The 26,737-nt window shown below is 42.8% G+C and overlaps 1 protein-coding gene across 2 annotated transcripts in view; it reads left to right on the top strand.

The window, feature by feature from the left end:
• Positions 1–26,737, top strand: part of LOC109518787 (A disintegrin and metalloproteinase with thrombospondin motifs 2-like) — a 116,379-nt gene that overhangs the window by 58,910 nt on the left and 30,732 nt on the right. For both annotated transcript variants that reach the window (XM_019874851.1, XM_019874852.1), the window contains exon 4: positions 25,679–25,884. In XM_019874851.1, coding sequence (XP_019730410.1) covers positions 25,679–25,884 — 206 coding nt within the window. The remainder of the gene's footprint in view (positions 1–25,678; positions 25,885–26,737) is intronic.

Genomic DNA, 26,737 nt, shown 5'->3' on the forward strand with positions numbered 1-26,737 from the left:
ATTGATCAGTTCCTTGCACCAGGAACTGAGGAGGTGTGAATCGATGTCCTAGGAGGAAGGAGAAGGTGTTAGCATTCAGAAGGCATCCATAAATTAATTGCTGCTCTTTTGACCAAGCAAGTATAACGCCCATCCTCAATTTGCTTCCCGATGGTTTCATTTTATGATCTTATTTGAGCATTGTTTTGAGCTCTCATTATGTCCACAGGACTCAACCCGACAACCCATTTTTGGCCCCAGTCAAAACCTATCACGCTTCGCTCTGGTTGTGTCTTACACTTAACTGTGTGTATGTCTGTTGATACTGCAGCCATGTGCCAGCGTGCATTTGTCAGCATGCCGCCAGGGTCATTCAGAGCTTTTCCTTTAATCCCCACGACATATCACAATCGTCAGCGTGGCTTTTGTGAATCTTCCGACATTACAAGTTTTGATAACAGCTTGGATTTGTTGTACTTTAACAGGGGTCACCAACTATTTCATGGGTACTGATTAATGCATTTTGATACACACTTCTGAAATAACTAATTTGGTCAATTTACTTTTAATGATGTTTTTATTAATAAATGATGATACTGTATTGATCTATGAGGGGACTTACAATAATTATCAATAATGATTTAACAAGGTAGGAAACAGATCAGTATCAATATGGAACGCGTTGTTTTTGTCCATCTGCCTGCATTTACATTTTCAAATGGTCACGTCGACAACCAAGGTACGTAATTACAATGTCCCATTATTGGTGTGCTGTATTTAGAACAGGCCCATATGGGCTTCTCATGTGGTCCTTGGGGGCTGGCCTTGAGTGTTGATGACCCTTAGAGCTTAATATTGCGTTACAGTAGTCAAACTGTTCCTGTCAATTCACACATTCAAGAGTAAGAAATGATTATTTCAAAAAGTACATTAATTGACAGAAACATATTTTCTGCCATATTTCATACAATAATGTTGTAATGTAGAGTGCCGTTTACTAGAGAAAAAAAATATTAGACTTTAAGATGCCGTACAATCCCAGTTCATAGCCGTTAGAAATATTTCCCATAAGAAGCAATGGAAATGCAAATTATGTATTCCAAGTTTTCCCTTCCACCAGCTATACTTATTAGTTCTTGTTTATGAATTACAACACTAAATTGTCCCTTAGTGTGAGTGTGAGCGCGAATGGTTGTTTATCTGTGTGTGCCCTGCCATTGGCTGGCAACCAGTTCAGGGTGTCCCCCGCCTACTCCCCAAAGACAGCTGGGAAAGGCTCCAGCATGCCCGCGACCCTTGTGAGGACAAAGTGGATTAGAAAATTCATGGATGGATGGATGGATGGATGGATTATGAATTACAAAAAAAAAAAAAAAAAAAAAAAAGAATTGCCAGAGTGCAGAGGTAAGTGAACACCAGTTAATACTACAGTGACACTCAGCACTCTAAGTTAGCTTTGGCAAAATAAGTGACGCCGCATCTGGTAACATGAGTCTTCTGATGCTGCTTAACTTGACTTCTCTTAAAACCCCTGCATAGGTTGCAGCTTCTTTTGAAATGAGTGTCACAACACCACAAAGAGAGAAAAAGGCACGTCCATAGTGAACCGTTAATGCTTGCAGGCGTCTCCTGTGACAACATTTATATATATATATTTTCCCCCCAATGTTTCTTTATGCTTTTTTTTTCTTTTGTTGACTTGATTTTAGTGGCAGTGTTGCTATTACCCGGTGTGAATGAAAGATCCCATGCAGCTGCACTTTTTTGCTCTTCTCATATATTCTCTGCTGTGTTATGCGAGATTGCGGCAGGCTGAAGGTGCAATACAGGTAGATGTACAGTATCTGGCTGTACATGTGTAATGTAGTCCAGCGTTGACATGCTGCTGAAACGAGGTTGGCGGTGGGGTCAACAGGGGGCCAATGGTGCACTTGGCTGCTGCTCAGTATCTGACTTCTGGTCGGTGCCTCCTCAAAAAAAGCAAATTCTATCTCCTCTTAGTCATGTTTCAGATAAGGCTGGTTGTATGGTTTAACAGGCGACGCACGACATGGCAATTTGCAACACACACACACACACGCATACTCGTCACATACACGTTACTAGGTAGATAATGAAAGCTGCCTCAAACAGTGCCAACCAGCTCATCAGGAGCAATTAGCAGTATAGCTTCTTGCTCAATGTCATTTTGATAGAGCCCCTTTGGGAATGCCAACTTTGACCTTCTTTACTTAATAGCACTGTTGCTCCTGTGCCAAAATAGCATCATTTTTTGGTCAGTTTCTTCCTGGGGTTCTTACACAATGGAAACATTAGGTGCTTAAATAAGTGCAGATTATGATACAATGTAAAGGTTGGTGCTCCAACAGGTTATGTAAACTTTAAAGGTGACTCAATGTGTCATTTACTTTTTCGTGTTGATAGTTAAATAGTGTGTCTGAAGTACGAATGTGCAACCATAGAACCACTGTCAAATCCAAAATGTAAGAGGAGCTGCAGCATTGGCAGAGAAAAGCATGAGCTAACAGTGTTACCTACATTTGCTTCTCATGATAATGTCATGTTCAGCTAAGTTCTCAACGTGGTGGTGAGCTGCATTGGGTTTTATGGGCTTCACAGATTAGCATTAGATAATCGGTACTTAATTGATGGCTCACTGAAGTTGTTCGCAGGGCTGGTGGTGTTTGTTTTTGCTCATATGTCCATGCGCCACAAATAATGCTCTTATTGTCTTTGGGCACTCACCTGTTTTCCCACATTCTGGGTTTGGCTTTTGCTCGTAGAAGAAAACAGCTGGCTGCCGGAAGAGGAGACAGCTAAATGCGGGCGGCAACGCGTCAGCGAGAGCCAGCCCACTGGTTGTCATTCTAACTCAGCAGGGCTCGCCATTGGCGCAGTAGTACGTGCCACATGTTAGTAAGACACCTGGGGACTGTTTAAAATTGTGAAGAAATGCATAGAATTTTCTACTTGAAATCGCATTAGAAAAAGCAAGCAAGAGTAAATGTAGTCAACCGTTCAAGAATGTAATTGAAATGTGCCTACGGGCATTTTTTTTTCCCAATTCAGTCAGAGGTCCCTAATGTTTCCAAATGTGTTGGATTTGAAGTCAAGGCTCTTGAGTACTTCCACACAGAACATTTGGGTAGTAAGGCAAAGGTATGCTGGAACAAAAAAGGGCCTTCCCGAAACTGTTCCGACCAAATGTCCCGTGTACAAGGGTCCAGTGTGTACTGGTAGCATGAAGAATTAACATTCAGAGAACACTGACTAGCTTAAGGGGTGTTCACACGGCAACTTTTACTCCGGTGCAGCACAGAGGCTGCACCCGTAGAGCGTTCACACGTACAAAGTTACACAGGTGTAGCCCTGAAAACAGCTGAAACCGGAGCAAATTTAACCCTGCTCAAGGAGGTGGTTTAAAAATTTACTCCGGAGTAAATGCTCGTTTGCGGGACAGTACCGATATAAAATTGGACGTGCGAACGCTACGGGGGTAGACTCGCTTCGACGCGTGAGAAGAGTTAATCACATACGGGTATTGAATGCGTTGCTTTCGTGCTCTGTTGTATTTCCGTCATCTTTCCTTTCTCTCTCTCATCCTTTTACGGTGTCTGATAGACCACAGCGTTGATTTGTCCGGAGAAGTATGAACCATGGTTTTTCGATGTGACAAACAAGGCGGGGAAAAGGAAGTACACTTTACAAATGTGCATGTTTTATTTCCGTATTATTACGTATTGCACGGCCGCAGAAACTGCCGTGTGAACGCAAGTGGGGCTGCGCTTCTCTTTAGTAAGCAGCACCGGTGTAAGATATATCGCAACAAAATACGTCGGTGCAGCACTGATGCAAATGTGTGCCGTGTGAACACCCCTATTGTCTAACCACTAATCAATTGATTGATTGAGCAAGATCGGTGTCCCCCACCTTATCTGGAGAGGGATCAAAAAGGTAAGATGGAACTGAAGATCAATTCCCAGCCACCGGATTGGATTACCGGTAGTCTTTATAGACTGCATTGTTACAATGTTTGTCTGAAGAAAGAATCTGTCTTTTCCAATCTTCCTATTTGGCCGAAAGATAGTTGGCCATCTCAGCTGTATGATGAAAATAGGGAGCCGTCTGTCCTGTGCATTGTCAGGCTGCTGTTTTGAGCTCAAAAATGAGTGGTTTTAGAGGAACATTCCATCGCTATATATAGTGCACGTACTCTATGTCCTTGGCCTGTGTGAGCCTGAACTTTTTTTGTGGACGTGACTATCTGAAGTGTTTTTCCACAGCATAAACTTCACAGCCTTAACCAAGCGTGATTCAATATGAGCTTTAGCCTTTTCAATAAAAGAGGTTTAAATGTTCATCACTGCAAATATTCCGACATAGCCCACTGTGTGAGAAAAATACGACAAATAAAATGCAGTACTCCGAGCTGGCTCAGATGTTTGATTGACTCTGGCAGATGCAAATTTCAGAGGAGGTTATGGTTTTGCTTGTTTGTTATCAGCAAAACACAATAACAAAACCATTTCCAGATTTGCGTTGGCCTCAGAAGCCATGACATTTCTTCATCTTTTGTTTTTGTTTTTTTTTATTTACCTGAGTTTGGTATCGTTTCCCAATACACAGTGGTGCCAGCTACCAAATGCACTCCTGTCACTGGTACCATGGGTGTTAATTGGTGCCATAAGGATATATGATACATATTGTTTTTTGAAAACAAGTCCATGTGACCCCCTCACCCCCCCAAAAAAAAACGTGATTTGTCAATTACTACCGGTATTAATCAATTACAAAATCCTCTCCTCTTCCATGCGCACAATCACACGGTAAACAAGCGCATTGGCTCAGGTGTGCCTCCGACAGGAAATTGCTGCATGGTTAGGGGAAGTATTTTCTGCTGCCAGCTGCTTCCTCCATCAGCCTTCTCTGTGGCCGCTGGCGTGATCCCCGGAGAGCACAACTGCCTTATTATCACACGAAGCATATGTGTGTGTGTGTGTGTGTGTTTGTCTTGTTTACATGTGTGAATGCACACTTTTTGTTTCTCGTCTGTTTAACTACTGACTGATGGCACTCATGCGTCCAGCAGTGTGGATTTGCCTGTGTGTGTTCTCCCCCCCGGCTGCTCACCTGCTAGGAGGCTCCCAGCAGGCCTTCCATTGAGCGTAACTCAGCCTACTGCAACTGCTGTTGCCGCCTTTACACTGGGCTTGGTTGCGCGCATAATAGCAGGGTGGAACTAACGGTCCTCCGCTTCAGTGCGTGACCACCAAGCACGGATTGTTTTTGTGTGGGGTTGCGTCTGTCAACGAGAGCGTGGGCGATAAGTAGGGAACCCTTGAAGAGATAAAGGGGTATCATATCATCACAGCTGTGATGGAGAGGGCGCCTCTATAATCAGAGCGATCATTGTGTTTTGACGAGATTAGCAGCTTTCTGCCTCTCATGTGGTTCTCAGAAATCCACTGCCTGTTGTTGAATTCATGCTACTGAGTGCAGCGCTGTCTATTTCTGGTCGAGATTGAAAGACTGGAGAGTTGTGGGTTTTTTTTTCCAGTTTACATTGGATTTACAAATGCAATTCATATATTATTTACTTTGTTCAAATTGCTGATTCTTTTCCCAATATAGATATCCGTTCCAACTTTCACTGTCTTACATTTACCTCATGAGGCAGCAAGGCACTCCCCTCAGGGTCTCGTCTAGGTATTCCTAACAATTAATTTGACTTTTTTTTTTAAATTTTGGGGGCTGCTCGCAGCAAGGATTATGTCAAGAATCGATTAATCTGTCAGGATTTTGTATTATTTGTTGAATCAGATGAAAAGAAAATATCTTGTTCCAATTGTCATACCTTTATTATACATAAACAACGCATTATTTTAAATTGACACCGCAAAAGCACAAATATATAGTTTCGCTGATAACTTTACATTCCCTAGGGTATGTGAACTTTCATATGAGCACAACTGTATGTTATGATTCAATTTGTGCTTTGGTCTGTAACATGTGCAGTGTTAAGAGAAGGGGGATGGAGAGCTACACTACACACAGGCTGGTCTTTAGTTGGCTGCAGGCTGTAAAGAAGAGCTGCAGTTGGTCAGTTTTTGTGCCATGTCGAAATTGGCCAATCGCAATTATTTTGCCATTTTGAGTTTTGATGGGTATGTTTCAAAGCTATTTTAAACAAATATATTTGATATCAACAACCTGTATAGGCATGACATGAGGTTCATGAACCCGATTGAACTCTTAGCCTGTCTGTCAAGATGCCATTATGCTCTTTAAAGTACTGTTTTCGTGTATGCATGTTTAGCGGGGAGCAGCAGGTAGTGCTGTGTGATGACAGTTATGTGCAGCGGGCCTCCCCAAGGGTGGTCAGTGGTCTGTGATAGGATCCGTTATGTAATGGGCAACCCAGGGGACAAGAGCGCGTGGATGATGAGATGGCGTGTGACTTCCCTCCTCCCACCGCTGTCACTGGCAGACGCCCAACACACACACATACACATGCACTCTGTGTTAAATTTGGCACTCCTCAGAGAAGTGTGGGAGTAATCGAGGATATGTCTTCTTCGATGCTAGCGCAAAGGAAATTTTACAGGAGGGAAACTCTCTCAATTAATGTTTGGATCAAATTTTCTATGCTATATCAGTTTTTAACTTTTTTATGGGCACATTTACTCCTTGTTTAACCCTAATAGCGATCTGAAATTAATCCTGAACAGAAATTACCTGCGTGAGTGTGCATTTGGTGAAGCGCCATGCAGCTTGTAATGTTTACATGCATTTTAGAAGCAGCTGATTCACAGGTTAATGAAGCTACTCATGTGAATGAGGCTTTCATTGCTCGAGAGGGCCCAGTACATTCATTGCCATTCCAGCTGTCTGTGCGTGTGTGTATGTGTGTGTGTGTGTGTGTGTGTGTGTGTGTGTGTGTGTGTGTGTGTGTGTGTAGTGTGTACATGTTTGTGTGAGTGCTCAGAGGAATTACCTACTTTAGTAAAGAGTATGCAATAAAATCGTTGTCTTTTTTTTGTACTAGCGTACATTGTATGCAGGGTGTGGAAAAGCACCTTTCCTATTGCAAGTGCCATCCCTGTCCCAGTGACAGGGGGTTACATACACTGTGCACGGTGAAAGTAGAATATTTGCTGATGCCAGAGAAAAGTTAGTTCCTTTCCTTGGCACAGTATGCTGCCGCTATGATCCCACTCTTTCATGCTATTTCCTGTCATCCCTCAGAAGTCAGAAGGAATCCAGCTAACAAAGTTTTTTAGCTTCGTGTCGTTGGGTGAGCATCTCCTGATCTTACACAATCACCTCCTCTCCCTGTTCACATGACATGGACGACCTTGTCCTTTTTCCTCCCAGCCTTCTTTGGACCACAGCTATATTTGTGTTTACACACTATTGAAAAGTGTATTTGGCGAAAATTCAATCAACGCTGTGTTATGGCATGTGCGCACTCGCTGCGGACAGCGAGACGCTCCAAAGCGGCCATGCCAACACACTACCTAAAGGCAAGATGTATTTACAATACAATACAATCATACATCCTCATTTATATCGCACTTTCACAACAGCTGCAGCTGTAACAAATCGCTTAACAAAACAGTTAATTAAAACACCTGTGCTGTAAACTGTCCTGGAAGGTACCGTAATCGTAGCTGTTGTGTCAAATGATTAACATGCACACCAACTGTGTGACATGATCAGTCAAGGGGATGATTTACATTACATATTTTACAGTATATTGTGTTATACTACTGCAGATCACTGGGCGATTTTGTCCACTGATGCATGAAGAGTGACTGAAATTCCAGCCAATGACCAGTCTGACTGTACAGACCATGCAGGAAGGTGGGGCCTGTGAAGCACAAGACACAGCGAAGCGGAACAATATGTGCCGACTGAGTTAATGGAATGCTGGATGAAAATAAAATTCATATCGGTCCTGAAAAGGGCACATTCAGAAAAAACAAAAACAAAAAGAAGATGCTTTAGGTGAATGGTAATATACATCACTGAGATACCGCCTTACAGGAAGTGATCTTACAGGAAGTCTTCTAATCTTTTCCCGTGTTTTCAGTAGTTATTTTCAAACATGTATTGTCTTTTGAAACAAATCTCTGAGTTCACTTGATAGTTTCTTTACTCTGTGGTTCTCCGCCTTGTAGAGGTGCACACACAAACATTTAAAAGTTCTTGAAAGTTGCAGCAAGACTGTGGTAGGTATTTTCTAACTTATTATTTGAAGAAATGAAAACTGAAATAAAAATAAGATCTTTGCTGGGTCAAGGCAACCTAATATTTAATATTGTAATATCGTCGTACCAATTATATTAAAAGACACACAGGTAGCTGCATTCGTGAAGTAGCTTCTACTAATCATTTCAGGCATAATAAAAGCTAATTTGTTCGGATCAGATTTAGTGTGACATTTGCAAGCTTGCAAGCAAGTTTGTGGCTATCATTCCTCCACTCAATCGACACACACGCACACACCCGCACACTCACCCGCACACACAATTTCACCTAGTAGGATACGGTATCTCCCAATGCATTTGTTTTCTTTTGTATTGATCTCATCATACTCTTTATTGATGATTAAAAGAAGAAAAAAAACACACACACACACATGAGCTAAAGGAGTAAAACACCGAGGCGGACATGATGTTGGTGTCTACCCGTGGCAAGCGTGTTGCTCTCTCTGTCTGGGTAGTTAGTGCTGAGATTGCCAATAAATAGTGGCCGGTGGCCTTCACCATCATCAGCGGGGAGAGATTTGTATCCTTGTGCCTGATTGGCCCACGCCGGAGGATGCGGATGAACCATCTTGTTAATCAGGATACACTGTGGGGACACATTGTGTGTGTGTGTGTGTGTGTGTGTGTGTGTGTGTGTGTGTGTGTGTGTGTGTGTGTGTGTGTGTGTGTGTGTGTGTGTGTCCCACACGTAAAAATAGTCTTTATTTCTGTGTGGGTAAGTCAGACGAAATAGGTTTCTACAATATAATTTATTATTATTGCAGAGGATTTGAATTCGAAGCATCTGGACATGACCTCTCATTTGAATTAAGGGAAAGCTAAGATAACATTTGAAAGATAAGAAATTACTACTCGCCCCATGATACGGTCAGGAGGCGTCAATTCAAATCTTCACTTTATTTTCAGAGGTGGGCACGTCAGTAAATTTTCCCGGTTCGTCACCGGCCTGGCCACTCACCCATCATCGTCAGTCCGTCATTATTTCAAGATGATTATTTTTTTTATCTGTCCATTTTTGAATCCACTTAGCCTCACCAGGGTTGCAGGCATGCTGGAGCCAATCCCAGCTGTATTCGGGTCTACCATACACTGGCTGGCGGCCAATCGCAGGGCACACGTCGAACCCCGCAACTCTGAACTGTGAGGCGGACATGCTAACCCATAGGTGTCAAACTCAGGTCCTGGAGGGCCGCTGTCCCGCATGTTTTCCAAGTCTCCCTGTTGAAACACACCTGATTCTGATCACCGAACTGCCCCGATTATTTTATTATTTATAATATTATTATTCATTATTTTACATTGGTTGATACTGTTAAAAGTCAATTTGTTGTAGAGCATTATTCAGAAGCAAAGGTAGAAACTTGAGTTTCTGGAATAGTCGGTTTAGCTGTGAGAAGCCTTTGCTCTATCATGTCTCTTATTGCGTGAATCGCACAGTGTGGCACCAGGATGCTTTGTGTGGATCACTTAATGAGGTCTTCTCAGCGGAAGTACAGCATGATGTCGGATGAAATCCTCCCACTTCTTCGCCGTTTTCCTTCTCTTCCTTCAGTGCCATCACCTGTTCTGTCCTGGAGGTCGCCTCGGGGCTGACAGGTGTGCGTCTTTGTGTGTTTGTGCAAAGGCATTCCTGAGTGACATTTGGCCGACTCTTGTGTAATGATTCCGCATCCCTTCTTTTAATTTAGTTGTTTTTGCTTTATCCGCATCCTACTTTTGACACTTTCATTCTGTCCACAAAGTTTAAGCTTGAGATTTGACATCAAAATTGTTTGCAAGGCTGTTGTATAACTCCCTCACACTCAAAACACACTGCTTTTCCCCCTCCTTGTTTATTTGCAAAAACGCTCGCTTTCTAAACATGCCCTCTGAATGGATTCATTAGTCAGTCCAAAAAGTGTACACAGGGGAATTCAACTGACATATTTGTGTCAAGACAAAATGTCAAAATCTTGCTCCCTGTTTATCAACTTGCATCATTAACGTGGCTTGCAAGAACTGATCAGGTTTACATGTATCTATTAGCAGGCTCATCTGCATTTTTTACATGCAAGAACTGTTTACATGTATCTATTAGCAGGCTCATCTGCATTTAAACTGAGCCTCCATTTATTAAGGTGATACGGTCCAGACGCATGCATTATGGAAAAAATGTACTGTCCCACGTCCTTTAAATACATTTCAACTTAGTTAAACACACTTAAATTTTTCATTTGTGCCTGGTCTCACTCTCCCACTGTCAAAAATAGGGAAACTATTGTATAATATCACTTCGGGGAAACAAAAAGAAGACTTTCATCCCTGCTCTAACCTTCTGCTCCTTTATTTCTACAGTACATCGAGAATACTGTAAAAACAGATTTTTAAAAAATGCTTGAAAATCTGTGATATAGTGGGGAGTGAGAAAGATGAAGGTTCGCTGACCACAATAGACCACAGTCCATACACGTAAAACAAATTTGTTCCATTTACATTCCAAGTCGTACAATGTAAGAGACCAGCCAAAGGGGTGACAAACAGTTAGTGAATGGAAAGGTGATGAGCTGTACTTAAAGAATGAAATATTCACAATAGAAGCCAATTAAAACCTTGGTGGTTGGAGTGTCTTATGCGTTGGAAGTAGATATGAGCACAGCACTAATAAGGTGACTTATATCACCTGTAGTCAGGCGAAGAGTCGCCACGGCGACAGCAGCTACCAATGGATGAGTGGTGGCCATGGAGTGGGAGAAACTATTTTCCTATCTTCTCTGTCATCTGCAGTATGTGGGTCTCCAAATTATTAGCCTTTTCAGACCATCTCCTCAGCAAATAATTCAATGGAATTAAAATATTGATGTTAGTTTACAAATGTAACACTGCTCACATTTGGATGACATGTAGCTTTTAAGAAGGTGGAAAGGTAGGCTGGCTGTGGTGATGGTGGTCCGAGGCAAACATCCATTTTTCACTCCGTTTAATGCCTCATTGTACTTCCTACTGTATAAAATGCAGAGGACACTCCACCATGTAGTGTACTAGCCAATACTAGCTATAGCAACACCCTCAGACTTGCGTGAAACTAGGTTGGGTGGAAAACTTTTGATTCTTTGTTGTATTGCGATTGAAACGTTGATGAATGTGAATCGATCCCCAAATGAACAAATTTCCATCCATCCATTTTCGAATCCACTAATCTTCATGGGAGTCGCGGGCGTGCTGGAGCCTATCCCAGCTGTCTTCGGCCTACTCTGCATATTTTTCTTGGAATGTGGGAGGAAACCAGAGTACCCGGAGAGGACATGCAAACTCAACACGGGAAGGCCAGAGCTGGAATTGAACCCTGTACCTCTGCACTGTGAAGTGGACATGCTAACCAGTCCACCACTGTGTGCCCGACTAAAATTCAATTATTTCAAGTCATACAGAGGCGTCTAAATAATATGGACCTAAGAAGCGTCGTACCCGTCATCTCTGGGACACTTTCGGACGCACACACACCGACACATGCACAGATGGAAAAGTTGAAGCGAATTACAAACCATCGTGTCATTTATTGCAAAGGATTCGCAATAACATATCTGGAAAACTGTACTGAAATACTCATCCAGCATTTTGGCTGTGACGGTGGTTACACCTCTAAAATTTTGTACGACATTTTAGACGTTGTCCAGTTTCAGTTGCCACTTTATATAATATGGGAAAAATTGAGGTGACTCCATGTCCACAGCAGCCGCCGTAGCAAAGAGATATGTATAAAGCACACGTATAGAAGGTCTGACCGAGTTGAATGCATTATTTATGAACAAAATGGAAAATGGAAGTGGAGTTTGTTGCCTGAATACCCCCAAGAAGCCTTTGATCAAGAAATCAAACCCCGGAAACTGCTCAGTGATTGTCCATGTTTGAGATTACCCCTCACTCTCACGCTCTCGCCGTGTCAATACTGTATATGCCTTTCAACTCGGCATAGGTCGGCGTCAGATTCTGATTGTGTGATAGCTGTGAGCAAATGAATTACAACATCACGGTATTGCAATTGCTGCTCTGAAATGTATAATTTTGAAATTATGGGTTAATAAAAACAATGGGTTTTCCATTGAATGCTCTCTTTATATTTTATTTTCAAAATAAAATCAAAAAGTAACACAATAGTGAAAGTACTTACCGGTATTCTTCAGTAAATGAGTTACTTCTCTGCTCTCCTGAATTTTGTGAAGTAATGTCAGAGTGGACATGAAATGATATTGGCCATGCTAGTTAGCTGCTTCTATCGTGAGTGTCTGTCGTGACACACCAGCTCTCGTAGCCTGCTGAAAACGTTGCCTTCAAGACAGCGTTACTGTCACGAATATGAGTAGAAGCCAAATGCAGTTTACCAGACCACAGTTAATGTCCGCAATGCACTGGTAGCGCATCCGAGAAATTCACACGCCGATGTTGTTGCAGCACAACACCACAAAGTAGTTATGGGTAGCTGAGGTATTGTCAAGCCCATCCATCCATCCATCCATTTTCCGATCCGCTTATCCTCACAAGGGGCATGCTGGAGCCTATCCCAGCTGTCTTCGGGCAGTAGGCAAGGGACATCCTGAACTGTTTGCCAGCCAATTACAGGTATTGTCAAGCCTCATGACACAATCTGGCAAAACATGAGTGAGCAGGAGAGATTTAGTGGTTGATTGCTGATTTCAAGCACCTGTACGAGCAGGTGAGCAGAACGGCAAGTGAGGTGGCCATGACTGACTGGCAGAGTGAAGCAGTTGAGAGCAGAATGGAAAAATCTGGAGAGCACAATGGAGAATTTTGACAGTAAGAGGAATATAAGTATGTTAACTGGATTGAACTTGTCGAAGAGTGATGGCTGGCACTCTCGTTGATGCGACAAGGGGAAAAGCTCACTCACCGCTTGCTCCAACAACGGGAGGGGAAAGGGTCGTGTCTCTTTGCTTGTATTGATGACTCCAAAAAACAAGTCGCTCATTTGAAGGAAAGTTCACGATTTTTTAAACTACCCATTAAAAACCTCAGTACACCTTCCAAGCAGGAACTGGCCCATGCCTACTTTTAACATACCGTAACTGTTTCAAAACCTACGGATATGTTCCCATTCAGTTGGGGAACTTATAATCCTTTCACATTCCCATTCACGATTTTCTTTCTTCTGGCTTTGCCTGATAGTGTAGTTTGCTGACTCATCATTTCTCAAGGACACACAGAGCATCATTTCCCTTTCCGACTGCAACCTGCTCGTCTCTCCCCTTTCCTGGCTTGCTGTTCCTATTCTTAGCAGGAGGTGTCATGTTCTCCATTACAACCAGGCAAACAATGTCTAATCCTGCTTACTGCTGCTGGCCTTGCGATGTGTGTGTGCGTGTGGTCCAGTACTAAACTCCTTTCAGCCAGCTGTGTCTCTTACACCTCGTGTATGGCTCAACTGAGCTGGCGACACCATTTTCATCATTTGTTTCTGCTCGGATTATCCACACACCAACGATCCCGTCCTCTTTGCTCCCTCGCACGTTCAAATGCTGACAGTCATACATGCTGACAATCGTTTTATCATAATATTATAACCTTGAGCATTCTCATAGTTCAACCCCATTTAATTTACCTCCATATTGCAATGTCAGTAATCCTCTTGGAGTGATTTTGCTGCGTAATGCGCCAATGACAGACTGAACAAATACTTGGCCCGCACATTGTGTGCCGGCACTCTTCCATATGCGTAGACACACACACGCAAGCGCACACATATGCGCATAGAGTGGTCTTCACAGAGTCATCGGTGCTGCAGCTATTATTAATGAGAGGGAATCAGCTCATCAATTTTTAAGTCGTGTCACTCAGGCCACCGACATACTGTGTGTGTGCGTGCTTGCATGCGTGTGTGTGCCTACATTTCCGAATAGGGACAGACGGACCATAATGAAATTTCCACAGGCATTGTAGTGAGACCTTGTCCATTCTAAGAGCCGGACAGAGATGGAGACCTACTAATCTTTTTAAATAGATTGATATAAAACCTCCTCCTATTGCTTCAGTTCCACTATCCATTCGGAAACCACAGTTTATAAAGCAGAGCAAATGTGGGTGTAAACTGCAGTCAAACACATTCATACACACACACACACACACACACACACACACACACACACACACACACACACACACACACACACATTACTTTTATTAATAATATTACTAGTAGATTTTATAATTGTCCTCTCCCATACTCACTCTGTCCTTTATTCACCAGCGATACTTTCACCATTTATTTTCCATAATCACTTGCATATTATAATTGCTTCCCACATGATATTCTAGGACAGGGGTGTCCAAACTTTTCCATTTGAGGGACACATGCAGAAAAATGGAAGGATGAAAAGGCCACTTTTAAAAACTTGTCAGTCAAGAAAGCAATTTTATATTGTTTGTATTCTCTAGTTCAGTGGTTCTTAACCTGGGTTCGATCGAAGCCCAGGGGTTCGGTGAGTCGGTCTCAGGGGTTCGACGGAGCCTCTGCCATGGAGGGTGAGACACACGCAACTCAAAACGTTAATTAGTTATGACACGCCCGCTTTGCCATCACTGGCTGCAGATGATCACATGACATTGGTTGTCCAATCAGTGCTGTGGGAAATTTAGTTCGCTTAGTAGTCAACGTGTGACTGTCGTGATAGTACGTTGTACAATTAAAAAAAAAAAGTATACTTATCTCCTGAAACTTTTTTCTGTTTTTAATAAATGCGTTTTTTTTTTTATCTTGAATTTCTAAAATATATATTCATTTATTTTTCACTCATGAAGGGTTCAGTGAATGTGCATATTAACTGTTACGGTTCGGTACCTCTAAAAAGGTTAAGAACCACTGCTCGAGTTAGTTACATCATCTTAAAGGTGTTAAGGCAAATAGTTGAGGATTTTTTTTCTTTTTAAGAGGAGGTTTTTGGGATAACCAACAGCCCTCTGTCTCACAGAATAAATCCAGCTCAGCACTTAACAGCAGCTGAATCTCATCTCCTCATTTAGAATAAAAAACAAAAAACAAAACAAAACACCTGTACTTCAGTGTCCTTTTTTCAGTTACTTGAGAATTATTCATGTGACCTTTTTTTTCTTTTTATTCCAAAAGCCAATGGGCCTGCTACTCCGAAAGATATCTTGATTAGTTTTGCATCGAAAAGGGACTACGTGCTCACTCTTGGTGAATTCAAAACACATGAGGCCAAAAAGATCCGATAAATAGGAAAAATGTACAAACCGAGTCCTTACTAAGTGATCCTTTGACCACGAAGGTGTTTTAGAATCGCAGACAGACTTTTCACATGTCCATGATAAAACCTTTCCCAAAGCTCATCAGAGCCTAAAACTGGGCCCCAAACGTTTCAGTGCTGTTGGACCAGGTCATCTGCAGTCTCCCACCTTCTCTTCGCCATGATGGGAGACCCCTGTTGTGATTTGCAGCAATCTAGATAAAACTGAATTCTATTGAATTGCCTTTCTTCCTCTGCCGTCCCCAGCCTCTTGCTGTGTCCAGGATTAGTGGGTATGATTGCTCTGCCGAGCGAGGAAAATGAGACAGGCCAACCCCTTGATTTGGAGAGCATGGAAAATATTCTTTTCTAATAACCTCTCTTTATTAAATCTCCCTGGAGGACATAGAACAGCCTATTTTGCCCCGTGGATGCGGTCCTCTGCTTTCTCTCTGTATAAGGTCAGTAACGGGAGGTTTCTTGTTTTAAAAAAACAAAACAAACATTTTTTTTCCAAAATGATTCACCCAATGACTAAACCTGACTTTACACCATTGTGTCTCCCTTTTTGATTCTTTAATGATTGGTGAAGTGTTTTAATTGGTATAACTTAGATGGCACACCATGTGATGGAGACTTCTTTTTTCATTTGAGAATAGGGGACGATGGGTGATCCACCTCGAAGGCCCCAGTGTCCCTTTTTTGCCATCTGTCTGTGTGGACTGTGATTTGATTACCTCAGAGCTTCATTAGGAGAGGGAGATGGGGGAGTGAAGCCATGCTTGTGTCTCCCTCATCCTCCCCTCTCAGGTTACACTTGCATGGATGAAGCTACACTGATTGATGCGCATTGAAGGTGAGGGACTAAGGGGCATATTCTCCCTTGTGTTTTAAATGGTAAATGGGCTGTCACTTATATCGCGCTTTTTCTACCTCGGGCACTCAAAGCGCTTTACACTGTTTCCTCTTTTACCGAGTGATGACGCGGCATCTGGAGCAACAGGGGGTTCAGTAGCTTGCACAAGGGCTCTTCGACATGGTCGCAATGGCCGTGGCTCGAACCCCCAACCTCTGGGTTGGGTGACGGTCACCCTACCACTGAGTCATTGAGTCAGAAAAGGTGCACAGCCCCGCACTTTTTTTGGTTGATTCTCCCATCGACTTCTTAAGTGCCACTGAGACACCTTGATGAAATGTACGCACACTGGGTGGTGCTCCCTTCAAATGGGGGCGTTCCCCGACAAATCCGTCAGTGTGAACATTCACCCGCGGACTTAATCGTCTCATGGCTTTCACGCTCTGGAGACTGTACTAAAGTGCTTCTCCAAGGTGAAACATCATATTACACGTTTTGAGTCATTTCACAGCTGCTGATGGCAAATGACGAATGTCATCGGCCGACTTGACCACTTCGGTCAACTGATTTGTGGCACACCTGTCCCATATACACTGACTGACTGCCCCACATCTGGTTATGTGTCCCTATGACATTACAATAAAGGCCGAATGTTGACATATCATATTCATTCATCTGTTGTCACCTAGTGTCTGAAAACAGTGACCAGTCCTCCCCCAAATTCATTCGCTCTGCTCTACTCGTGTTCACTTCAACCTGTGAAAATACAGCATGAAAGCGATTGGCACAATATTTTGAATCTTATTGACAAAAAAAAGTTTCTAAAATGAGTACCATCAAAATATAACCTGTCCTTTATTGCTGATGAAAGGAAAAAGAAATATTGTCCAGAAATGACTGCCTTCAGACTTTTATTTGGCTAACTTGGCCTGAAATTCCAGGGTGGAGTGCTTTGGCATTAATTTATGAACTGGTAAAGGTTTTGTTACCTGATGTTGCTGAACCTTATACAGACAAAATATAGCGTTTAGGTTATTTTCAAAGGAACTTGTTGCTAACGGTTACCAACAAAGCATCAACTGGGACTTTTTGGGCCAGATTAAAACGGGTGTCAATAAACAGAGCGCACAGATAGAGCAGCACATGGCTTCGTACTGCCGCAGACACATGCCAAACGGGCACTCGCCAAGATTTATCAGAAAGGCTTGTTTGTGCGCAATTTTGTCTCCAAGTTTCCTCACAGCTTTTCCTCAAAACTGTTCTTGTCCTGCTTTCCTCCCAGCACCGACCAATCCCTGCGCAGATTCTGTTCAGGTTTGATCGGCGGCACTTCGACCGGTAAAGCCAGGAGGAGATGTGATCTCCTCGCGAACGTACCAGCACCTTATTCAGAGATGCCACAGTTAATGAGTGCCAGGAGCTGTGATTATTTTGATGATGTTGTATCAGCCTCCCCGTGCTGCGCTTCCTTTGAAAGAGTGATGAATGGCTTTTTTAATTGTTTCTAATTGATAACTACACTGAGAGACTTTGTGATGAAACACTGCCAATTTAGTAACACTGATACACTGTGGTGCCTTATTAATTCTTTCCCTTCTGGCTCGGAGCACTGCGCTATTGACGAGAGCTCCATCTGTGCGTCTGTGTCTGGGCCCAACATGCAGTCGCATTTTAAGAAGCAGATACTTTTACTTTTATTCTAATATCCAAGTGTCTGGTTTCTTTAAACATGCAGTCATTATTTGACCATGTCTGCTTATTTACGAGCTTGTTCAGGTTGCAGGCTCGGCACAGCGTATGAGTTTATTCTAATCATGTATTATCAAGTGGTATTTTATGATAAAGCATACCTCAATGTTCTTATCTGCTACTGAGCCATCAAAAAGAGAACATTTGCATACATATTGACTCACACCTTTATAGATAGATTTTTCCGAGCAGGCCGTATTAAACATAGGCTACACTGAGAAAAAAAAAAGATATATATAAATATATAGCGAGTATAATGAATAAAAATAGGGAATCAAGGCCAAAGAAAAAGGCCAAAAAATTGGAAGAAACTGCACAGGAAGCCCTCACTAAAAGTTTTGGTCATTTGGTGTTTATGGAGGCCGTCGCTGGGTCACCTGCTGTGTGTGCGTGTACTTTTACCAACAGATGGTGCCCACATGTGTGGCCTGTGGGGACTTTTAAGTGGTCCACCTGTGGCTATTTTGGGAAGTCATGCAGTTGTTAAAGATTTGCGCTCGATCCTCCGAAGATTTAATGAGTGAAACATAAAAAAAAAATAAATAAAAATACAGAGCAACAGAATGAGCAAACTACTCTTAACTACTCAGTAATAATACTCAGCAGAGGCAGATGACGAATGGGAATCTGCTTCAATTTCCCGAATGCACTTTGGATGAAACGAACGATCAGTTATTTTCATGAGATGGTACAATGTGTCTCTGAATGTTCTAAACTCCACTTCCGATGTCTGTGTCATATTGAGCAGAATAAGGCTGTCCGGCCTGTGGGGACTTTTAAGTGGTCCACCTCTGGCTATTTTGGGAAGTCATGCAGTTGTTAAAGATTTGCGCTCGATCCTCCGAAGATTTAATGAGTGAAACATAAAAAAAAATAAATAAAAATACAGAGCAACAGAATGAGCAAACTACTCTTAACTACTCAGTAATAATACTCAGCAGAGGCAGATGACGAATGGGAATCTGCTTCAATTTCCCGAATGCACTTTGGATGAAACGAACGATCAGTTATTTTCATGAGATGGTACAATGTGTCTCTGAATGTTCTAAACTCCACTTCCGATGTCTGTGTCATATTGAGCAGAATAAGGCTGTCCGTAGCAGTTGTGCATTGGTGATCTGTGTGGATGTCGCTCAGATTTCGATTGTTGACATCACTTTTACGTATTTAGACACCAAACTATTTAATGCCCAATCAACAGTAGTTTCTCCATTTTCAGTGCTGCCAAGGTCCATTTGATTTGGGTGCTCTAGATCTGTCACGTTGCGTACTAGGCAGAAGGAGAGAGCTGCTTCGTACGCAACGGAGCGAACAAGAATAGGTGGATCCCCGAAGTAGCAGGCACTGAACAAGGTTTTGTCTAACAAATAATATTTATTACAAACGAAAAAACACCGTCAAAAGGAAAACAGAAAACGCTGGTCAAAACGAGAACCAGGAAATAATGTAACGTGAGGAAAAGAAAGCGCTTGCAAAAAACGGCAAGGAAAAGATAAGACAATATACTCGAAGAACAACGCGTTAAAGAGAATCCCACTGGGATGACGAAATAGTAGCGAAATAGCAATAGAGTGCGGATACGACAATACGAGCATGGGCAATAGCAGTGGCACGGCAAGCAATACTCCGGCAATGAGTTGACAGCCGGAGTGCCTAGATATAGCAGGTGTAATCCAGAACAAATGCGCCACAGGTGTGCAGGCGGCAGAATGAATGCCTGCCACCTGCTGTCGAATACGGAACATGACAAGATCGTCAGTCACTTTACAACGGTGCAAAAGATTATATCCAAAAGTGTCGCAACCTACCATGCTCAGTGCTCATTATCTCCGTCAAGAGGTAGCTGCAGAGGCTATGGATTGAGGAAGGTACACATTGTGAACTCTGCCTCCCCCGCAATCCCACTGTTTATCATTTAGGTTCCGCAGTTTTTTTTTGGACAGCTCCCTGAAGACCGTGATAATTATTCATACATCAAACAGTGAACTTTGCCCATTTATTAATAACTGCTTCAAGTTGAGGAATGTTTATCTCCGACTCTGAATTCGATCATGCTCATGATATATTTGTTGGTTTTGATGCCCTCAGATCTCTGGTATTTATGATGATGAATTACATCTACCTATCTGTCGTCTCAGAAGCTGAACGGATGATTGTTTTTAATATCGAGAGAAGCAGCCTTCATAATCAACGGGTGAGAGGGGCCAGCTATCCTTGACGCCGCTTGGTTTGTCTGTGAGGATTTTCTGGCTGTTTGGTAGACGAGGCAACCTTTGGCTCATTCCTCTTACATAACTGTCTGTCTGTTGGAAGCGCACAGGGAGGGTGGCTGGGTGGGAGAGAGGGGGTGTTTTAGAGAAAACCACCTCCGTCTGTGTCCCGCTGAGCCGCTCCTTCAAATGATGAGAGCTTGCAAATGTTAGTTAAGTTCACACATGGCTGTGGCAAAGTCACCAGGTAGAATTCATTCTATCGCACTGTGCAAAATGAGCGGTGAGACATCTTATTAGCGACGACAAGCCATTTGAATGCTATTTGTGACATGATTAATGACAGCCAAAGGGAAAAGCCCATAGAAACATTGTCAAAAATGCAATCATTGCCATCTAGAGAAGCCAAATGAAAGATGAATCGCAAAGCCTCTTTTCTCCACCTGCTTAGATGTAAAGCAGAGAGCCTTGGTGCAATAAGACCGCAAAGCCAAGCTGATATGAAACTTAGCTGGTTTCATCCACAGTGAAACTGACCTGTCTGACAGCGCGTCTGCATCTGTGTCTGTCTATATCACCCCCCACCTCCCAAAAAAAAAATTCTTATGAAATACCTGCTGGAAATTATGTCAGCACATCAACGAACAAACGTGCAACATTGAATGTGGTTCAATACAAGAGCTGCACTGAAAACAATCCTCTCTTCACAAGGTTCACTTCAAATCCATTGTTGATGCTCCCAACGTAAAGATATCCCCAATATCCAATTATAATATTGAAAATGTCACATATGGTGTAGTGATTGACTTGGCTAGCTTCCATTTGCGGCAGCGTGGGTTTAGCTCAGCTCGACTCAATACTCTATTGCTGCTTCTAGCTCATATTAAATGATAAACTGAGCCTAATTCAATATCGCAAGCTTTCCTACATGAATCATGATGCAAATATTGGTGGGGTCATGGCTCACCGGTAGAGCAGTTGTCTCCCACCCAGAAGTTTTGGGTTCGATCCCCTGCTCCTGTGACCACGTCGAAATGTCCTTGAGCAGTATATTGAACCCTCGATTGATCCTCATGCTGCTTCATCAGTAGGGGGATGAGGAAACAATGTTAAAGTGCTTTGGGTGCCTTGTCAGTGGAAAAGCACTATTTACTGTCATACTGTATATGTGTAGTACTTTGTGATCCTGGATGCAAATTGATCCAAATGGTAAACACTCACTGAATCTCAGCATGAAGGTAAACCAGCTAACCATTTTGTAAGCTCAAAACAACTCCTTTTAGATATTAGTTGTTGAATGTGGAGTAAAGCAAGGCTTCACACCTGACTTCCAAACTTTGGCCTGAGCTGAATTATCATCACCTATCTCGCAATTCCTCCTGTGTTGGCTTGCACTCTCCTCCTGTCTCTCAGCCCATAGACCCCCCACCCCACCCTCCCCACCCAACTGCTTCCTTGTATGCAACTAGACATTCTTGACATTTTGCAAAGGTTGAAAGACAAAGAACCTTTGTGTCCTAATAAGGCTGCACTCTGTACTCTACCTGAATCAGAATATTGTAGAATAATGACAGAGAGGGTGTGCGTGTGTGTGTGTCTGGGGTGGGGGGGGGGGTTGTTTGTGTTACAGTGGCTGATCATACAACAACCTGAGAAAAAAAATGCAAATTAGGTTTCGATGTTTTTGGTGCTTAGAGTATATGCTGCGCGCATATATACCGTAATTTCTGGACTATAGACCGCACCTGATTATAAGCCGCACCACTACATTTTTAAAGGAAAAAAATATTTTGTACACACATAAGCCGCACCTGTGTATAAGCCGCAGGTGCCCATATTGTAACATGAGATATTTCCAAAGAAAGACGGTACACAGGCGGCCGTTAGAAAAGTCTTTATATAAGCCGCTTCATGAAATAAGCCGCAGAGTTGAAAGCGTGTGACAAAAGTCGCGCCTTATAGTCCGGAAATTACGGTAATTGGGTATCATCATCGAAACAATGAAAACTAATAGACACACACACACACACACACACACACACACATGAGTATGTGTTGATTTACTTCGAGCTGGTGTTTAAACAGTCGTCCTCAGCATGCTGGTCACCTCTGTGCACCGTACTTGTAATCAATGGCAGTCGAGCGCCACCCTTATACCACATAGAAGACTGCTGTTGCTTGTTGTTGTTTTTGTTGAGCAGTTACGCCTTGGGTAGAAGCGGAGTACAGAGGGAGAAAGAAGAAAAAAAAAACATCTTTGCATAGCTGTGATTGGAGACTATTCTTTTTGCCTGACACCATGTGAAGGTGGTCCCCAAAGTCGAAGATGCTGTTGATGGTGTCCTGGCGGTTACGTGTCAAAAAGTGCTCCAAGTTATTTAGGTACCCTTTACAAGTTTTGACAATGACAATGTCTTACTGTGCCAAAAGCTGCAGTATTCCCCGGTGGAATTGGGCAGTTTCGAGGCTGATTTGAATGCGACTATAGTGTGAGGATCCCAACAGCACACACCCCTATGCCTCGCCTTCTGTCAGTCAGTCAAGCAGACAGACAGATGTTCTACAAGTAAGCGATATCCCGCGTCATTGCAGGAGCTCCAAGCGAAACTCTCAAGCACCCAAGGTCCTTGTGGTCTCTTCTCATCTCTCGCTCTCATCCATCACATCCCTCAGCTCTTAGCCCTCGCCTCCCTCTTTGCTTCCATCAATCTCTCTTGTAGCTTATTCCTCCTCATTTTCCCGGGAAAAAAGTCCTCTTTTGACAGCTACAGAGAGTGTGCTTAGCGAGTGTAAGCAAGAACAAGGAGTGTGCTGGCATGCTAATGTTTAAATCATCAGTCTGGTAGCGGAACAGCACCTTTTAACCTTGAACAACCTGAAGCCCTGTCTTGGTCGTTCATGTTGCCTGATGTAGCTGCTACTCCGAAGTATCTACCTTTTTCCCTTCACTTAACATCCAACTGTGGTCCTGATTTACACACCAAACATTGTTTGATCCGCAGTTTTAAAGGCAATGCAGTTTTGTAAAGGCACATTAATACAAGTGAGAACACCACCCTGTCCCGCTGTCGTCTCAGCATTACAATTACATGAGTAAAAGGTAAAAATATCCAGATTTGCCTTTTCCCAGGAGTCGGTGTGGTGTTGACACAGGGCTCATTAAAGGCAGGTTCTTTGTGTAATTGTTTCTTTTTGTCCCCCTCCCACCATGTTTCTTGATTTCTGTGTGGGTTGTCTGTCACTCACTGGGATGGAGGCAGATACGGGATCATATTCAGACTTCCAGATTCAATCTGTTTACGACTCAGGAGCCAATATTAGCCACACCATCGTCGTTTCACTCATGAGCCCCGTTGCCTTGGATACGTTGCATAAGAGAAAGATGGAAAAGTGCGTGCCCCTTGCTGATTGGAAGACAAGACGGCAGGTCTCACTTTTTCTTCACCACGCTTAACTGGATATGTCAAAATACTGCAGACCCCAACGCTCACCTGATAACACGTCACATTCAACTCCACAAACAAAAGATTAATCTGCCAATAGGTATATTCCTGACAAATTAAAAATCCTGTTGCAGGAATGATTTCTCGCTCAATTTCAAAGAGTCTTGTTTATGTCACTCTTGGTTGCGGGTCATGGGTTATTTTTTTTTTTTGTGTGTGTTGGCTGCACGGAGACCACATTTAATGATCACTGGGATTGTCCTTCCGTGGCTTCCATATTTCAAAGGCCGTAGCGGGAGGGCAGCTTGAGAGTGAAAACAGACCTTGGTTCAAGAGACAGCACCATTTATCTCCTCTCCTTTTTATTGCGCAGTACTCTGTGTCGTCTTTTAACAAAATATGGACTGAACAACAGCCTTAAAATCAGCATGCTTGATTTCTCCAAAATGAGAAAATAGTTGGCCTGACTGTAAGGGTCAACTAATGTCCAGTGCCTCTGTGGGCTGTGCTGTTAACACAAGCGGACTTCTTGAACAATGTTCATGTTTTACAGTTTGAAGCAAGGCAAGAAAAGAGCAGGGCAGGCAGGCCTCTGTATCTATCCACGTGTGTAGCAAGCACCATCTGCTGCATTTATTCAGGCAGGAGTGGAAATATTTGGTTGATTAGGAGCAAATCTGTTTGATAGAGCTGCCTTGTTACCGCCACTTAAGTGCCGCCAACTGGTGTTCTGGAAAACAAACGCAACACCAATAACAAAACTACAGAAAGAACCATTTGAAATAATATGACGCTTACTATTTATATTGTGAGACCGAAATTGTTTAATCTTAACGTTCTGTTTGAGCTTCACTGCTAACATGGTCTATGATACAGAGTAGTGTTGGATGCAAAGATCAAACAGTTTCACTGGTAATAAACATAATTTATGAGATGACTCCCTTCTTGGCAATCTGAGGAAAATTCTGTGTCATAAATGTTTACACAAATACAGCTGATAAATAATGTCTCCGTACCCCTGTTCAAATGCCTGTTTTTGGCAATAAGTAATTGCAAAACATTTTCCACCATTAATATGAACAATAACATGTCCAACACCCTAAAAAATGAACACCTGAGATTATGTGGATACGCGCTGTCTTAAAGTCTGGAAAAATAAAGAGACCACTGCAAAAATCTCAATTTCTCAGATTTTTACTCTTCAAGGGTATGTGTATGAATAAAATGAACAATTTTGTTGTATTCTATAAACTACTCACAACATCATTCCCTAACTCTAATTACTTTGTTGAAACTAACCAATCACGTTCAAGCTCATTTTCGATGTGAGTCAGCACACACCGGTCATCGTTTGGAGCCTCTCTGAAAATCCCAAAATTAATAAATTTCAGCTATTCAAGTTGGCTTTTCCATCTCCCCTTTTATACTCCTTGACAGACTTTCCACCATTGCTTTTTCAAAAACTTCTTTTTCCTGTTTCAATAAGCATCTCTCTAATTGGTCTCACTTTAGTCAACTCAAAAATTTCATATCCCAACATTCCCCAGTCAAATCTGGTGTTCCTCAAGGCTCTTTTCTTAGCCGTCTTCTCCTCATGATTAAATCTTCTGAAAATTCACTATTCAATGTTGTGTGGATGACACCCATCTCAATACTGTATGTCCTACAAACCTAACAAATCCCTTTGCCCATTCTGCCTCTCTGACTGCTTTACAGATATCAAAATCGGTGTTGCTCTCAACTTTCCCAAACTAAACAGTATTAAAACTGTGCTTCTGCTGAGCAGTTCTAAATCCACTTTGTTTTGTTTTTTTTTTGTTTTTTTTATAGACACAAAAACCCGTTATTTGAACAGCGGTGTGTGGACTTTTTTATTCAGTGTGTATGTACCAATATCATACATCTTATTCATGTAAACTTTTACATGTGCTTCCAGGTGCAGATCTTGGTGGTCTAATGGATCTGGAGTCTCTCTACAGAGGCGTGGAACAGAGCATCAACAACACCCGAGCAAGACGCGCTCGCAGGCAGAGCATGGACCGGGCCTACAACATTGAGGTTCTGCTGGGCGTCGATGACTCTGTGGTCCAGTTTCACGGGAAGGAAAATGTCCAAAAGTATCTGCTGACGCTCATGAACATAGTACGTGCTGCTCACGCAAATATGGGACGTATCCTCATATGCACTCATCCCATCCAGGTTGCCTGAATTCTCAAAGGTGACATTGCTTCTCTTCCATCTCTTCGTTGAATGAAAAAGTGTTCTATTTGAGTTGAACAGGAAGTCACGGGGAGGTCAAAGAATGCTGTTAGCACACACATACACACACGCATACAGACAACAACTGAATGAGGATTCAATTCCCATCCCGCATGTTCTCATCGAGCAATCAGCCACGGGTAATCCTTTCTTCTCCATGTGAATATGAGATTTCAGACGTGTGTGTGTGTGTGTGTGTGTGTGTGTGTGTGTGTGTGTGTGTGTGTGTGTGTGTTTAATGCGAGGTGAGCCCTCTGCTCCGGAGGGGCGACACGGCATTTCATCAGGCTTTTTGTCCTGTCACCCCTCACTGTCCTCATGTCATCTCTTCCTGGTGTTTATGCATATGAGTATACATGAGTGTGTGTGTGTCGGCTTGAACCCGCCGCTGACTTAAAGCTTCGCAAATTTAACCTGTGGCGCACGATGGCGTATGTGTGTGAGTCTGTGCCTCCCTGTTAGCTTTGGCTTGCAGGACGGCGTGCTGTGCGAAACGCCAATCTCCGACTGCTAAGCAGGTGCAAACTCTGCCACGAGTTCTTTTTCTCGGCTCAGCATGGAGGAAGAACACAAGCCGCTCTTCCTGTGCCTCCACTATTAGTCGTGTGTGAGACAACAGAAGAAGAGAAGGGAATACGCAGCACCCCCTCTCGTCTGTGCAGTGGGGGAAGTGGGGAAAGAGGAGGCAGAGAAAGCATTTTATATAGCGCAACCGGAATAAATGACTGACAGCACG

The sequence above is a fragment of the Hippocampus comes genome, unplaced genomic scaffold (assembly GCF_001891065.2).
Source record: "Hippocampus comes isolate QL1 unplaced genomic scaffold, H_comes_QL1_v1.1 scaffold118, whole genome shotgun sequence".
Taxonomy (NCBI): Eukaryota; Metazoa; Chordata; class Actinopteri; order Syngnathiformes; family Syngnathidae; genus Hippocampus; species Hippocampus comes.